The following is a 17,684-nucleotide window of genomic DNA, read 5'->3' as shown; positions in this document are numbered from 1 at the left end:
ACTAAGCTTTCTGACAGCGTCCTGTTCTTCTCACACCACCTGGTGCCGGCAGGTCCTCACACCATTGGTCAGCATGCTTCCAAGGAGAAGTATTCTTTTCCAGCCTCCGTTATCCCCAGCCCACTCCCAGTAGCAAAAGTGTTTTCATGCTGTAAATACTCCTTCTTGAACTCTTACTGATCAATTCGCTGGTTAGAACATGTACTTAGAATGATATAAGATGCCTTTCTTTCTCCTGTTTTCTGAAAGGGGGATTATGGTGGCAGATCCTTATTTATTCCCATCAGGACTCTGATGTTTTACACACAGTTTGTTAAAATGAATAGATAAAAGTATCTTTCTATCACCCTGGCTGGTGTGGCTCAGTGGATTGAGCACCGACCTGCTAACCAAAGGGTCACTGGTTCAATTCCCAGTCAGAGCACATGCCTGGGTTGCAGACCAGGTCCCCAGTAGGGGGCATATGCGAGGCAACCACACATTGATGCTCCTTCCTCTCCCTCTCTTTCTCCCACCTTTTCTCTTTCCAAAATAAATAAGTAAAATCTTTAAAAGTATTTTTCTATAAAGCTACATATCTGTATTCAAGATGACTGTCTACGCCATAGCCCAGAGACCTACCTACCTGCAATGCTATAATTAGATCATACACATGGAGCAGACAGCTGCATGCGCCTTTCCTTAAGAGAAACAGCATCCCCACATTTCCCTCCTGCCTGGCCTCAGGCCGGACCTGCTGCTGCCGGCTGCACATGCTCAGCTCATAGCCTGTGCCTTTGGGCTCTCTTTTTTCTGGCCATCTTCCGTCAGACCGTTCCCAGGGGAGCCGTTGCCACCCCACACAAATCCCGCACTTCCTGGGCATGTGTGCTGTTTGGACCACTACAAAGCGTGCAGACAAGTACTATAAAGTCAGGTCTGGTTTACTACAGCATTTATCCTGCTAGCATTCATTTCTCATCTGTTTCATTATGCTTCCTCCCAAGTTTAGAAATTCCTAATTGCTTGATAATAAGTAGCAGAGGCAGGACTCAAACCTAGGTCTGATTTTTAGCCTGTACCATTGTTTTCTGTGTAACAGAGCTTGAAGCGCTTGGGATGTTTTTGTTTAGTTTTGGTTCAGATATTGCTGGATTTTTAGCCAGAATGTCTGTGAATATTTACATTATAAATTTAGATAGATACAAAACACAAAGGAAGGAAGGAAGGAAGGAAGGAAGGAAGGAAGGAAGGAAGGAAGGATATTTGCATTTTCTCTCACCAGCAAATCTATAATATGTGTGGCCTCTTCATAAAATGTTCATGCCCGGCAAGTATATTTAGTGTTTGCTTTTGTCAAAACCAGCATGGACGTGAGTGGTGCATGGTCTGGGAAGGGAATGGGAGGGGAGCCGTTCAGGCGAGTGTGTGACAGAACTGTGTAACCATGCTGGGTGAGGAATCCAGAAACGTACGGCTGAGGCCACCTTAAGTTTGAGAGTATGATAAATAAAACCACAGATATTTGAAGATAGGCAGAATGCTCAAAAATAGCAAGTGTTCATAATTTTTATTTTGCCTCTACGTTTTTGTTTGTTTTGACTATCTAATGTCAAATAGCTGGCTATATACTAAGTAAATATTTCACTTTCTCTCTCTCCACACACACACACACATACACACACTGTTCTTATTAACATACAGCGGTACTTGTTTTGCACCTGCAATACCACTCATCTGGGAACAGGCCCGGGGGCATGGCCTTGAGGGAGAGGAAAGGGGAGGAAGGACCCAGCATGTGGTGCGCGCTGCCGGCCCGGCCATGCTGGCCGCTGCACACACGTCACCTCTGCAGACTCTCACCACCGAGGCTCTGCCACACAGCTCAGCAGTGCTTTCCCGCGTTGCAGACTAGGAAGGGAAGTTTTAGAGGGGTGCCGCTAACCCACTCAGATGGAGACGGGGGTGACTGCCTGGCGGCTCCCTTTCTTTCTCAAGAATTTGAACAGGGAAGCTTGGGAAGAGGATGAGAAGATAGTGAAAGCAAAAGCAAAGGTGACAAAGGAAAACGAGGAAACAGAGGCCTCAAGGAACCGTGAGTGTGCAGAGCGAGAGGCTAACAGAAGCAGAGCAGAGCGAGTGAGAAGGTTGGCTGGAGACTCCTGCGCAGTGATTCCACGGAAGGGCTGAGTCAGTAGAAGGTCTGAGGATCAGACGCTGCCATTGAGGACAAATGAGATAATCCATTCCTCGAACTGCTTTGGAGACTGACTTCCAGGTCCTGAATGATATCCTTCATCTGTGAGGCCAGGCTGCCTCAGATCTTCTTGAGATCCTGGGAGCTGCCAGCCAGACCTCCTTTCAGCCCTCTGTCTCCTGACGTCCTCACGCTCCCCTGCCACTGCCAAAGCAACGGCCTCTTCTCCGTCTCGCTTTCGAGCTCTCAGGCAGGCACCAACGCAGAGCCGGACCCTCCTGGAAGGCACTCCGAGGAATAGCCTTCAGGGAGAGAAGGGCCTCGAAATGTCAACAGACCATCCAGGACACCCTCCTACAAGCAATGGGGAGCTATGTGCATTTTAAGGACAGAGTGAACTAATGCAGTGCATACTTTTAAAAGAGAACTGATTAAAATAGGAAAACTGAACTGGGGGACAAAAGCAGCTGGGGCGGTCTGTGGAGAGGCTCTTTGCTAGTCTGTTTGAACCCGGAGGGTGACAGTAAAGACAAAGAGAGTAGACAAACGGAGGAGATGGCAGGAGGTGAAGTGCAGAGGCCTCCTAACGGAGCGGATGCGTGTGGGGAGAGGCATCCGGGATGACCCCGAGTTTCTGACTCCGCTCCTGGACCCACGGCGTTGCGGCTCGCTGAGGGAGGGACACCGCGAGGGGACTGGCCAGAAGGGTGTGCGGCTTCATTGCGTGTTCTCCCTCCCCCTCCTGGAAGCCTTAACTCCCCCGACGGATACGCCTTCCGACTGTCCCTGCCAGTTCCCGGCACCAGGCTTTGCACATCGTAGGTCTTCAGTAAGTAGTTGCTACACTGGGAGTCATCACAGCATATTTGGCAAGCAACGAGTGATGGCGAGCTAATCCTTTACGAGAGGAAAAATGGCACCAAACTCCTGCCCCAGCCGGGCTGGGTAAAGGCCGCAGCACGGAAAGCTCACAGCCGAAGACGTGGGGGGTGGGGGGGAAAACAAGAGAACAAATCTCTGCCAGCAGATACATGTAGGCAATGATTATTCATCTGGACACTAATTCTGCCAAAGGGTTGGGGTGGATCCCAAGTGAACGTAAACGCGACGAGGAACTCAGCAAAAGAAAAATGGTTTAGTCACCAGAGAAGATCAGACGCATTATTACGTGACAGAAGCTATAACAATCAAAATTATGAAAGACTTTTGTTTTATGTTGTGTCTAAGAAAGCACACACTCCGGGTAAGTAAAAAAAAAAAAGAATATGGGGAAAAAGAGAAGACATTAATATGGATATCGTTATGGAGGGTATAAATTTTAAAAGGGCAGCACTAAATTATTTGAAGTGAAAGGAAGACTACGAGGAGAGAAGTTGCAAATGTGAAGAGTGTAGGCCCCATAAGTGAGCAGAATCAAAGACAGGCTGCATTAATGTAAAGTGTAAACTCAATGGATGAGAAGTGAGGGCCAAGATAAATTACAGGAGGTGAGAGGAGCAGCAGGAGCAGAGGGAGGAAAGACTAGAAACAAACAAACTAAAATCAGATGAAGAAGCCAAGTAGAGCGATAGGACCAGGTGAAAAAAATTAAAATTTTTAAAATCTCTCTCTCTAAAAGAAAGCAAAACTTCACAGAATGGTAAGAAAAGAGGCGAGGATCCGACAGAAGGCAAAGACGCATGCAGAGTCATTATGAAAACTAAATGTGTTTTCTGTTTAGTTTGGTTGCTTTGTAAATCTGGAACCATTTTGACATGTGGAAATATTCATTTTGATGTGCTTAAAGTGTATTGATTATGGTAATTGTTTTTTCTGTGTTAGTTGCAGTCCATTGTGATTTCCTATGGGCTACCGTAATTGCTTTTTAACCTGCCCTGTTGGCTAATTTGGTTTGGGAGAGTCACGGTGACCCCTGCATGTCAGCGTCACTGTAATTTCAAGACAGGAGTAGGGGAGTCCAGCGAAAGGAGAGAAACATAAAAAGGTGTGTAGGGGGGTGCATGCACACCTCAGAGACCAGCATGTGCAGGGTTATGGGCGCCAAGGGAATCGTAAAAAGGAACAGTGTGGTTTCTAGCACTCGCCGGGCCAGGGACTGTGTGCTCCAGGCTGTGAGGAAGAGAGCGCCAGACAAAGGCCTACGTGTCATTTTGTACAATTTCCTAAATTCACTTACGGACCTCAGAAGGAGAGAAACTACTTCCTGGTGCATTGTCAGCATCCCTGCATTTTACCTTTCCCATTCATTGTTCTGTCCCTGTTTTCCGGCAGTTGAGAGAATTCTCATACTTTCTGTAGCATGCCATTTATACTTCGGAATTACCTAATCAGATATGTGAGCTGTTAGTTTCAAATGTGTGTCTCACCCACACATATCAGGATGGCTGCCCAGGTCTGTGCCTGTCTCTGGGGCTATGAGTCGGTATTTAGGTCTGTGGTATGTCGGCTATTAAAAGGAAAGTGGTCGTGGCTTGGAAAAAGTCACAATGTGCCTCACACCAAGGTCTCTAATAGTATCAAAATTTCTCTTACCATTTTATCCTTCATCCTGTCAGATATGGATGAATATATGTCATATCAACCACTAGTGTGTATTGAGCTCTTACTGTCAAGTACCATGCTCGGTCATCTCATTTAATCCTTGAAACAAGTCTATGAGGTTGGCACTGTTATGGTCTCCGTTCTGCAGCAGGAACGGAGATTCGGAGAAGGTAAGAAAGCTGGCTGTGATAACTCGCCTCAGAGCTGTGATTTAAATTCGACAAGACTGACTTCTGAGTCCATGCTTTCAGCCTCTCCCTTGATCACGAGCTCATTTTATTATCATTGTTATCTTGGTATGAAACTAAAGTGACTTTGTGTAGATGATCGTGGCTTCCTCTTAAGATCATTCCTTTGTTGGATGAGTATTTATTAAGCTCCTCCTACATACCAGGCAGCTTTAATATGTGCTGGAAATACATTGTAAAGTAAGACAGACAAGCTCTCAGAGAGCTTCTTTTATAGCAAGAGAGAAAACAGCATGCTACTCAAGAAAAAACAGATGAAATAAAATAATTAGTTTGGGATTAATACTTAAAGACAATAAGTAGGATGGCTTGAAAAACAGTAAGAGAGGGAACCCAACTTTGGGTCAGAGTGTAGTGAGGGAAGGCTTCTCGGAGTAGGTGCTGTTGGAGCTTAGACCTGAAATGGGGGAGCCGGCTTGAAGGCATTAAGGGAGGAACATTCTCGCAGACAGAAGAGCAGCATGTTCAACAAATCCAGCTCCCTGCTGTCTGCATTGGAGTATAAACTATCCGGGATGCGTGATTTCACTTTCTGTCTTTTTAGGGTCTAGCAGTGGGAGAGTCCAGTCTCTCACAGGTTCATTTCAATGTTCTCATGTTGGGAAAACATTCTTCCCATATTAAATAAGAAAAATTAAAAGTTGCTGCTCCTATTTCTGTATTTGCTAACATTGGTGCATTTCCTTCAAACCAGTTTCTTAAGCAAACATTTCTCATGTGCCAACTACATGCCGGGCACTAGATTGCGCTTTGCATGCGTAATTTTTCCCCTGAAAGAACCTCATGAGTAGGAACTATCATTAGTCAGTTTTAAGAATGAAGAAAAGACTGCAGGAGGTTACATAAGCTTCCCGAGAACGCCCAATGGAGAGCAGGCATCTGGCCTCAGAACGGCCGGACCCCCATCCCCACTCCAGCCACTGTGGCTTCTCCTTTATGTGAATGCGTGTCATATGTATTTTCAAAAACAACTTGCATCCTGTTTTTTTGTCTTACATTTTTTCCACATCATTTAAGTGTTCCCTGTTTTTCAGTGATTCCTTGTTTTCTGTATTTTGCTATGTGGACTATGTTTTCTTTACCTTTCAAATACCCCGGTGACTCGGAAGGTGTAGTTCTGTTTCCCATTCTAGCGACGATCGCCTTTGAACTGAACAGGAGCACACACAGGGGCAGCCACCATCGCTCGTGTCTCTTAGAGGCTGGAAGGCAGCAGGGGAGCGGGAGATCTTTACAGGGAAAGGAAGGTTTCAGGTGTTCTTTCCGCTCTGAGGTTGTTGCTGTGGGGAAGCTGGAGGCTGGCTAAGTAGAAACGGGGCATCTCACATGGTTCGTTTGGGGAGCACTTTGACGTCCTCTGGCTGGTCCTGAGTGGGACAAAGCGAGGACAAAGAGTGGGGACGCCACAGTCACTGAGGAAGCCTTGACCCTCTGGGGCAGTTGCCGCAGAGGCTGTGATTTGGCTTCCTGGTCTGGGCGCTCCAGAGGTTTGGGGTCATAGTTTTTTTTTGTTATTTATTATCTGGCTATTGTCCACTTGTATATTAATTTCTCTCTTTTCAGAAGTTATTCTCTGAGTCTTTTCTTTCATTGTTCCAAGTAAAAAGTGGGATCATGTGATCAGCTAGGTGGGTTATTAATCAGACTTTGTGAGAGCTTCAGTCTAGACTCACTTCCTTTCGATTTTGTTAGCTAACCTGGGATTTTCAGCAAGGATTGTTATAAATGTATTGATTTTAGATTGCATTTCCTACTGCAAATTGTAACCGAAATTTAGACTTTATGTTTTCATGTTTATAGCCCATCTTTATACCTCAGCATCTCCTCTTCGGTTTCATTTGGGTTTTTTCCCAGTCCTTTACATGCCTGAGAATTCCTTTCTGTTTAACTTGCAACATCTCTAAAATGGGGTTAAGTGCAATAATAATACATTAAGCCCTGGCTTCTGTGGGTCCGTGAACTGACTGCCAGCCTGCAGACCGAAAGGTCACTGGTTCGGTTCCCAGAGAGGTCACATGCCTGGGTCGTGGGCCGTTCCCCTACTTGGGGGCATGTGAGAGGCAACTGGCCAGTATTTCTCTCCCTCTCTTTCTCCTTCCCTTCCCAGCTCTCTAAAAATAAATAAATAAAACCTTTAACATATAATAATACATGAAAAGTGCTTAGTAAAGTATACAGCATGTAGGAGGTGTTCAATAGCTATCAGCTACTTTATTATTATCATCATAATTATCACTGCAGTTCACAATAAAAGACAGCTTGACTGGGTTTTTAATACCTTTTACTCTCAACCATATAAACAGTGTTCCATTGTTGTGTTATTAAGCTGATTTTTCTTATTTTTGTTTTTATTTTCTGGCTGTGGCATGTGGGATTTTTTTCTTTGACTTTGTAATTCAGATTATCTCTCTGGGTTGTGTTTCAGTGTGAGTCTCTGGTGTTTTTTCCCTGAACCCGGTCAATGTGCATACTGAGCTTTCCCTGCTTACTTGTTTTTGAACCAGTCGAGTTTCCTTTCGTTGTAAGGTTGTGGTGTCTATCCCAGTGGCCCTTGTCTCTTCCTCTGGAGGACCATTATCTTAGGTCAGAGGACAATCCTCCAACCTGCCAGCTGCTGGTCACGCTTCTCTTTTTCCTCTTGCTGTGAGTTCCGGAGGAGCTCTGAGTGGCTCACCCAGGTCACTGGTGTGACCTGTCCTGAGGATCCTGCTCCTTACTGCTCCTGACTCTTCCCTTCTGTGTTTGCTTGTCTTTATTTCATCATTTCACTTTCCATGTTACTGTTTTTCGTCACCACCGATGTTTTTCTCCTTCTGTGACTTCTTGCTTTTGTCTTAAAGCAACCATGTCTTTTTGAACCCTACTGAGGTTACCAAGCAGTTTTCTTTCAAAAAAAACAAAACTATCTGTTTCTTCCAGAAGTTCATTTTTAAATGTCGGATCTTCCTCAGGGTCTCAGGTTGCCTTTACCTTGTTCCACATTTTTTTTTCATAGGCCCGTATTGGGTCTATACTAGTTTGTTTGACTGGTTTTTGTTTGTTGGGTTTTTAAAATCCATGCTGGAACAAGGAAACTGTATTCAAATAGTGTCTGCCTGTGGACAGACTCCACGACAGGCCCACGGTCCACCTTCTGTCTGCTTGGATGCTCTCGGGATTCTCTGTCGTAATTCCCCGGAGGGCAGAACAGGGTGCTCCGCTGCTGATCCAGTGGCTTGCGTCCCTTCACTAGGTAGCATTGCCAGCCTGAGATAGTTTTCTCCTACCTACCGAGTGCCTTCAGCACTTTACTTTTTATTTCCTTCATTCAACAAATGCTCCTTGAGTGCTGCCCATGCCTGGCCAGAAAACACTCTGTGTCCTGGGCTGCAGTGGTGGGTAAGACAAGCAAGTTCCTGCTGTCACGGAACTTACATCCTCATTCTTGTGAGGATGCAATACACGGTGACCGTTCCTGCTGGCTCCACTGCTTGTGCAGTTGCTTTCTGAAAGCTGTTTTCATGACTGTAGAGAGAGAAAGAATCAGGCTGATGACAAGAAAAGGGTCGGTAGCAATCTAGCTACAGTGGAGGGAGGTCTGCCCTCGTCTCCAGCTGGGGTAGGTTTCTGGCAGTGGGGCATTTGCTCCGACTATGTGCTGCAAGAAGCTCAAACAATTGCTCAATCTAGTCCAGTTTTATTGATCTTCGCTGTTCATGAAAAGTCTTCTCAAATTCTGTGCTTAGTTTTAAATCTTGATGCTAGTTTTCACTTGTTTATCTTTCCTCTGTCCTCATGGATATTCCAGGTTAAAAAGTTCAGACAGATTATTTTGGACCACAGCACTGATCATTTCAAACCTGGAATGTTGTTGATTCATCATTGTTGAGTTTGGGAGTAAGTGTGGGCCATGCAATGCCAGTGTCTAGTAGGAAGGCAGAGATGCAGTCCTAAGCCTGCAGAGAGATGGCGGAGCTAGGGACAGAGCCCTAGAAATCAGAAAAGAAGGGACATGCGGATCCTCACTGGAAAATTGATAAGCTCTCCAATGATGGAAGAAAACTGGAGGGCCAGACTATGTTTTTAGAAATGTCAAGAAATGTGGAAGTTTACATATAAATAAAGATTCCATCAGGTCTTGATTATCTATTTGCTAAATATGCATAACGACCTGAGCTTTTCCCCCACTCACAAACTGCTCCTGTTTCTGGCCACGATGGAGGGAAGTCAGAGTCAGAGTCAGGTAACGACCTCATGTCTAGTTCCATAGGGAGTGTGTCTTGAGCCCCTTTCTGAAATGCAATGCATGTAGTCCTTTTTAGAATTCTGTTCTCGGCATAGCTGCCACTATTTGAAAGCTTGCCAAATTTCGCCAAATTTCAGGCACTGTGCTTAAGTGCTTGACACACATTGTCTCACTTAATCTCCACAGCAGTAGTATGGGTAAATGTTTTTACTCCCAATTCACAGTAAAAAATTGCCTGTGTATAAACCCTGTGATGTACACAGAGTTACATGAGACAAGAGCGGCAGAGACAGGATTTGGTGCAAGCCTGATCAAAAGCCTGTTATCGTGAGTGAGTGCTCTAATGCATCTCACACATGCGTGCATGCACACATGCACATTAGCACACGCACACATGCACACATGGTATCTGCATGAGTATATGAGGAACTATATGAAAACACAGGTAATGTTCAGGAATCTTTTTTGAATAAATAAAATGAGCCCTGGCTGGTGTGGCTCAGAGGATTGAGCACCAGCCTGTGAGCCAGAGGGTCGCCAGTTCAATTCCCAGTCAGGGCACATGCCTGGGTTGCAGGCCAGGTCCCCAGTAGGGGGGTGCTCGAGAGGCAACTACACGTTGATGTTTTTCTCCCTCTCTCTCTTCCTCCCTTGCCCTCTGTCTAAAATAAATAAATAAATAAAATCTTTAAAAACTAAAATAAAATAAATAAAATGAATTCTATTTGACTTTCATGCAAAAGAAATGTCAGAGATTTGCTTTGAAACCTATTCCTTATTCTGATACTCAAAACATTTATCAGTTCTTCTTTTGGGAATATATTCAGAATTATTTTATCAAACAAATATTAGTTTCATTAATTGACAGCCATGCTTTATTTCTGACCAGAGAGTATGGAACATTCATTCACCAGATTTGTCTCCAGACAATTTTCAGTTATTGTAAAAGATAATTTTTTGTTCACTCTAATCAAAATTTCCTCCATATAAATTTTTTTTTGATTTTGTGCACAAAATAATGCAAGTTCCTTATCATTCTGTAACTATAGTTCAGGAACAGTCTTGTGCATCTATTAAAATTCTCTTAACGAACACCACATAGAAACATAGGAAATGCCTTTTATGTTAACATAAACTGTGGTATGCATATTAAAACTGCAGTTATATAAAAGTATGCATTTACTATGTAGAGACAATAACAAGGACTGGAAAGCATTTGCAGAAATAAAAACGATTTAATTTATGAGGGATATTTCAAAAATTTTCAAAATGTTCTCAAGTATTTTCTTGTCTTAAAGTAGCTGGTCTTCACGCCAGTCAGAAGTGCCTTCACTGTCTCATGTTCTAGATGGATATGTTCAATGGGCCACTGGCCTGTGGACAGCAGTTCACGAGGAAAATCAGAGATCTTTGCCAGTTTTTTAAGAATCATTAATTAACCCCTGGGCAAGGAGGTTCTCCTCTCTGTAACAAAGCACCATGGTTTTCTAGCAACTTATCTTTGCTGTGGCTGTTTTTCTCTTAAAATTTTTAATTATTTAAATACTCAAGTTCACTTTAAGGGTGCTGCTTTCACAGGGGGGATGGCAAACTTCCTTGGTCAAGAAACTGCGGCATTTAATTAACTGTATTATCAAATGTAAACTCCCCAGCCAGCATTAAAGGGCCTGTCCTGGCCCTGTAACTCGGTTGGTTGGAGCTTTGTCCTGATATGGCAAGGTTGCAGGTTTGATCCCCAGTCAGGGCACATACAAGAATCAACCAATGACTGCATACATAAGTGGAACAACAAATCAATGTTTCTCTCTCCCCCTCCCCAACCCTTCCTCTCTCTCTTTCTCTAAAATCAATAAATAAAAATCACCCATCTCCTTTCAGTATAGAGTTTTCTCCATTAAGACTTCTGCATAATGGTTAATTCTTCCCTTGTTTGACATAGCTCTCCAGGAGTCAACATTGCAAACTTTACATATAGAATTAAAATAATTATAAATGAAGTCCCTGTATTCTGATAATTTTTTGTGTGTTTTTTTAAATTTTTTTTATTTTAATCATTGTTCAAGTACAGCTTTCTCCCTTTTACTCCCATTCTAGCCCACCCACCCAACCCTCCCCACTTCCCTCCCATTACCACCCTCCCCCTAGTTTTTGTCCATGTGTCCTTTAAATTTGTTCCTGTAAACCCTTCCCATTCTCCCCTGTGTTCTGATAATTTTTGTCTCACATTGTCATTGTATAATAACGGAAAATGTTACAGATATAATTCAAGTCTCCTTTGTTCCTTTCCTCAGGCTCATCCCTTCCCCTCCTTCTCTGGAGGCAGCTGTGATCATGAACTTGTGGAAAAGCCCCCAGTATGTTCTTTAACTTATATATGCATTGGTAAACAATGTATAGAATTGTCACATGTACTTTAAGATTTACATTACTGTCTTCTGCAACTTGCTTTTTTTCATCCGACACTGTTTTTGAGATCCCTCTACATTGTACTGGTAGATTTTGTTCGTTTATTTTAAGTTCCCTGCAGCATATTAATTGTCCTGCGATTGCAGTGTACTTAAAACAAAAGAGCATATTTCCTTTTTTAAAATTTATTTTGGGCCCTGGCTGGCGTAGCTCAGTGGATTGAGCTCGGGCTGCGAACCAAAGCATCGCAGGTTCGATTCCCAGTCAGGGCACATACCTGGGTTGCAGGCCACGGCCCCCAGCAACTGCACATTGATGTTTCTCTCTCTCTCTCTCTTTCTCCCTCCCTTCCCTCTCTAAAAAGAAATAAATAAAATCTTTAAAAAAATTTATTTTGGAAAGAGAAAGACATTGATTTGTCTTTCCACTTATTTATGTATTCATTAGTTGATTCTTGTATGTGCTGTGACCAGGGATTGAACCCGCAATCTTGGCAGATTGGGATGACGCTCCCACCAACTGAACTACCCGGCCAGGACTGACAGCATAATTCAAAAAGATCTTGAGTTACACCCTGTGTGACGGGGAGGAAAACTCTCGCCCGAAGAGCTGTCTGCCATGTTTGATTTGAGGAGTTGGGTGGAGTGTCTTTCCAGTGTGAGCGCAAGCTCTGAAGTACAAAGCATCTGGTCAAAGCCAGGATGACATGTGCTGAGTGGGTGAGGGAAGGAGGCGTGGTTTTAGAATACAATTATGCGTTGAGCCCGTGCTATTTAAGATACCATTCCTCCCTCCCAGCGAGAGCCTGTCACTCTGGTGTTGATGGCTGTATTCTTCTGCCGTGGAGGAAAGAGAACTGGAGTAGACAAACGTCTCTGGCATTTGTCTGACACACAGATAAAGACGTGGGTCTCCGCAGCCCCTCCGTAGCGGGAGAGCGTTTGCCAAACACCACCAGTGAAGCAGGCACAGGAAATGCAGCTGCTTGCAGCACCGTTTCCGTCTAAGCAGGAGCCTTGCGGGGCTTTCTGTCTGTCTTTTATTAAAGGTCCACACACGTTCCTGTCGGGGAGGATCAAGTGCAGCACATGGAGCTAGTTCAGGATCTCGCTCGAGGGTTTAACAAGAAGTATGGGGAGTTCTTCCCAGAGCCCAAGTCCATTCTAAGTGAGTAACAAACATGTGATTGATAAATCGGAGCTTTTTAAAAATCCTTTAGTGTTTAAAAAAGAACATTTTTTAGTTACAGTTGACATGCTATATTTTATTAGCTCCAGGTACACAACTTAGTGATTAGACATGTATATGACTTACAGAGCGATCACCTTGGTTAAGTCTAGCAATCGGGGCATGTTTTGAAGAAAGGATTGGATAACGGGCCAAAGCTTAGAACTTTCTTGGGACTCAACTTGGCTTTCTCATAGCCAGGCTTCAGGATTTGTAACTAGATCTCCATCTTTTTCTGCCATGTAGGACTAGCAGACCTCATTGGATACTTGAATAAAATAATCAAAGAAGCTTGAAAAGTATGGGAGAGACTAAAAACTAAAAATAATCATTTTCAAGTATATTCTATGACTCACCATATATAAATATTTACATGTAAAATATGTACTTACATATAAAAACATATGTTTTATATGTATATAAAATATCAATCATTTGGTAGAACAGGTACCTGTCCCTATTTGATGGATAAGGAAGCTAAGGCTTGGCAGGGCTAACAGTGTGTCCAAGTCCTGTGTGTAGTTAGTAGCAAGGCTGGGCCCTGCACTGAGTTCCTCTGATTCCAGAACCAGTTCACCTGGCCTTCCCTGTCCACAATAAGACAAAAGCCATGTCATTGCGGACTGCTGGATCATAACCAGATAAAACCAGAAGGTGCTAGGGATCCTCATACTCTGCCCTCTTAAATGCACAACCGAGGCGGAATGTTAAGTCCACCTACTGAACCCGAGAGACCGCAGCTGTGGCTGGCCAGGCTGTGCTAGCTTGGAATCTTCTTGAGGAAAGAAGCTATAAATCTCTACCGACGTTTTTGTAGCTGTGTAAACTTGTGGCAGGGCCAGAATCACGGAGCCTCAGCTCTGTCCATCTTTATTAAGCTGATAGCATTTTAAAGGAATAGAACATGTTCCCAGTATCAATTCAGAAACATAAGGCAGATATAAATTTCAAAGTTATTTCGACAGTTGCCACAGATGAATTCAGGGCACCCCATGCACCAAATTCAACCTTCTTTTAGCAATAAGTAACATTTCAGTGTTTTGGCCTATTATTATTTTACCTATTTCAACTTTATATGCTTCTATATTAGCCATAAAAGAGGCAGTTATTACTACCACTGGTTTATGAAGCACAGCTTAACATCTTGATTCTATCAGAGCAATAAACAAGCTTCTCTGGTGTGTGTGTGTTTGCACACACTTATGTAATCCTGAGTAAGGGTTGTATAAGTGTGTACCCTCTGAGTGTCAATCCTTGGAAGGACTGACACAGATCATTAAAATTGGTCTGGGGACAGCAAGGGCAGTGGTTGTGGGTGGGGGGTGATTAGCTAGTAGGCAAGCACAGAGAGGAAAAGAGAGGGAGAGGAAAGAAATAGTCCTTTTTATCAAGGTGTGCACAGTAAAAGCAGTGTGATTGATATAGTTTATTTGTATAAGATTATACATTTTTATGTGTACATGTGCACTCACAGTGCATAAAAATATGATCTACAAAATGTTAACATTAGTACTACATATTTCAGATGACATTTACTTTCTCGCTTGTATAAATTGCTTGAATTTTGCACAGTGAGAGTTTCATTTTTATATCATCAGACAAAAGTAATAAAGTCATTTGGTATTGATTTTTTTAAAGATCTAGACGCTGACATTCCTAGTACTTTTTTTAATATTTGTCATTTTTTTGTTTTGTTTTGTTTTGGGGATGTGTGTGTCGGTGTTTTTACCGAAGCATCAATGAAGAAGGTGAAATCCCTCCGAGACCCTTCTGCCAAAATGTCGAAATCAGACCCAGACAGACTGGCCACCGTCAGAATAACAGACAGCCCAGAGGAGATAGTGCAGAAATTCCGCAAGGCCGTGACGGACTTCACCTCGGAGGTCACCTACGACCCGGCTGCCCGGCCGGGCGTGTCCAACCTGGTCGCCATCCACTCGGCAGTGAGCGGGCTCCCGGTGGAGGAAGTGGTCCGCCAGAGCGCCGGGGTTGACACGGCTCGCTACAAGCTGCTGGTGGCAGATGCTGTGATTGAGAAATTTGCTCCAATTAAGAGCGAACTTGAAAAACTGAAGTTGGACAAGGACCACATAGAGAAGGTTCTACAAGCTGGGTCAGCAAAAGCCAAGGAATTAGCGTATCCCGTGTGCCAGGAGGTGAAGAAGTTAGTGGGGCTCCTGTAGGGAGCTTCAACTAAGGATGCAAAGGCTTTTCTGTTCGGCGGCCTGGGCACTCCGATAAAGGCAGCTTTCCTTGTGAGCGAACAATCATAGTTTGGGGACATTGAACTTGGTGTACCTGATTTTGGCCTCATTCGATGAATAATGCTTTGTAGTCTTCAAACAGAGCAGTGTCCTAAATCCTATCAATACAACGCTGTGGCCAGAAAACAAACAAACAAACAAACAGACCAAGAAGTTACTAGCTTTCTGAATCCTCAGTTTTGGAGGCAGACTACTCGGCCTGAATCCATGTACACAGATGTGATGGAGGTGATCAGTGATTTGGCAAATGGGGGTATCAGTTGTGAGTCTCTCGAGCACATGTGGTCACCAACGGTCACACTATCTGTCCCGACCCTGCTGCAGTGACATGCAGAAGTCTTAGACTTGTAACCCCTGGGATGCCACTTGGACCAATTTGTAGTCAGATCTCATAAAAATAAGTTGATGATGATAGTTCATTTGTCACTGAGGCGGTGCCTGCTTTAATGGATTTAACCTGCTTGTTTCCCAAGAGATTACACCGATTGTTCCAGCAAGTTCTTTTTTTTTTTTTTTTTAATTCAGAGATGCAGGATATAATCTACTATTTCAACTTGATTTATTTGTGGCACAAGAGCCCAGTCCCTCCCTAGATGATGTTCCTAATAAGTACTTCCTTGCATTTCTCTCTCGGCTTCACCTCACCTCCATAAAATACATGGGAGAAAAATTATCATTTTACACTGACGAGGGGGAGTGTCCGGGACTGCGCTACTTGCACAGTATCACTCAGGAAGTGAGAAGCAAATCCAAGGTCAAAACCTTTACCTCTTCCAGGAGCCTCCAACCATGATTATTTGGAAGGCGGGTCCTGGAAATACGCTCTTCTAAGACCTGAAACTACTGATACTCTTTATATCAGCAGCTCAACTAACAGCTGCCTGCTTTGACTATGGTTTCAGCCAACCTTGGTCTCCTTTGCTCCTCAAAGTCCCGGAGGAGGCAAGTCCCACGTTCTGACTCCTATACTTGCTACACCTGCCCTTCAGAGTGTCTCCTGCCAGACTGCAGCAGCGGTCAGCAGCGGAAGCTGTGCGTCTCGCCTCCCCCTCGGTCCCTCTGAGTGACAGCAAGTCCCTCTGAAACCAGCTTCTTGGCACTTCCAGTCCCCACACCTGAAAATGGGAGTGGTAATCCCCACTTACCAGGGTCTACTAGCAAGATTGATTTTGTAAGAGAAATTGCTTCTAATTTTTTGCCAATGAATATAATGGTTGTCATTTATACATAAGAGACTGACTAGCATATTGGGCAAAGAATTTTTTTAATCCTCACCCAAGGATATGTTCATTGATTTTTAGACAGAGGAAGGTTGATAGAAAGAGGGAGAGAGACATCAATGTGAGAGACATCGATTGGTTGCCTCCGGTTACATGCCTCGACCAGGACTCAAACCCACAACCTCTTGGTGTACAGGAATGATGCTCTAACTAACTGAGCCACCCAGCTAGGGCTAGGCAAAAAATTTTTACTCAGGATTCCTAAGAGACAAAAGTAGAGTGGTCCTTGTACTAACAGATATAAATCCACAGAACACAGCGTCCCAGAATCCAAATTAAAAGACTCTTTTTTTTTTATCTTTTCTTGGAATGGGTGTCAGTAGTCCTACTGCAAACCTCTTTGGGTGTATTTCTTCCACAGCTCTTTTTTTCTTCTTCAAAGGAACCCTGTTATGAGTAGTAGAAAATGACAAAATTAAAGATGGATCTACCAAACCCATTGTCTGCGTGTTTGCTGTCTGTGTGTTTCTTTACCCCCTTGCAACACCTTTTCATCTGCAGAACTAAAGGCTCCCTGGGAGGAACCTCAGAGCAGCAAAGCCAGATGACTTGTGGTAACTTCCGAGGAACAAAGCCTGTGCAGGTGGGTTGGGCTTGTGAGCATCCGCTGCTGTTACTCTTTGAAGTGACCCGAGGGCTCACGTCCAGATCGGTCCATAGTGACTGAGACGTGCCCCGCGATCTCGGGAAGTCGGTAAGAGCCTGGCTGGAACCTGGGTCCTTCTTCCACCCCTTTCTTTCACTTATCACTTACAGGCCTCCGCACAGTCTCTACCGAGATGAAAAATCGGGAGCTTTCTGGCTTGTGACTCACTTAAAAAAGTGGTTTTCATTGTTATTTTCTGTAGGTTTTGTGGAGACTTTAAATGATGATTAGTATTTTGGGTGGCAGTAATGAGTGGTGGTCCAGGTATCCCGGCGTTCTGCAGCTCCACCGGCGGGCAAGCCCTACTTCAAGGCCACCTCGATGGACTATCACTCGTGGGGGCATCTCGCCCTTGGTGGGTACCTCATACACATTTACCAAAATAAAGCTGCAAAATGGGCCACAGATCCCCAACCAAGTGTGAGGTGTGTGTGTTTGTTTTTCTGAAACCTGTTGCTTCACACCACGTTGATGCTGACCATGAAACAACAATGTGTCAGTCATCCAACTAAATGTCGCATTACTGTCTTTCCAAGTGTGGTCCCCAGAGCAGCAGCGTGGGTACCCCCTGGGAAGTCACTGCCCCAGACCTACCGAGTCAGACTTTGGGGATGAACTTCCAATCTGTGTAGCAGCTTTCCAGACTTTGCTGGCATGCACCAACCTTTGAG

At 44.1% G+C, this 17,684-nt stretch overlaps 1 protein-coding gene across 1 annotated transcript in view; it reads left to right on the top strand.

Moving 5' to 3' along the window:
* WARS2 (tryptophanyl tRNA synthetase 2, mitochondrial) overlaps positions 1 to 16,803 on the top strand; it is a 78,151-nt gene extending 61,348 nt beyond the window's left edge. The window contains exons 5-6 of the mRNA XM_028502764.2: positions 12,645 to 12,763; positions 14,558 to 16,803. Coding sequence (XP_028358565.1) covers positions 12,645 to 12,763; positions 14,558 to 15,006 — 568 coding nt within the window. The 3' untranslated portion in view covers positions 15,007 to 16,803. The remainder of the gene's footprint in view (positions 1 to 12,644; positions 12,764 to 14,557) is intronic.
* The last annotated feature ends 881 nt before the right edge of the window (positions 16,804 to 17,684 follow it).

The sequence above is a fragment of the Phyllostomus discolor genome, chromosome 14 (assembly GCF_004126475.2).
Source record: "Phyllostomus discolor isolate MPI-MPIP mPhyDis1 chromosome 14, mPhyDis1.pri.v3, whole genome shotgun sequence".
Lineage (NCBI taxonomy): Eukaryota > Metazoa > Chordata > Mammalia > Chiroptera > Phyllostomidae > Phyllostomus > Phyllostomus discolor.
Note: the sequence above shows the minus strand (reverse complement) of the source record. Positions and strands in the feature narration are given on the sequence as shown.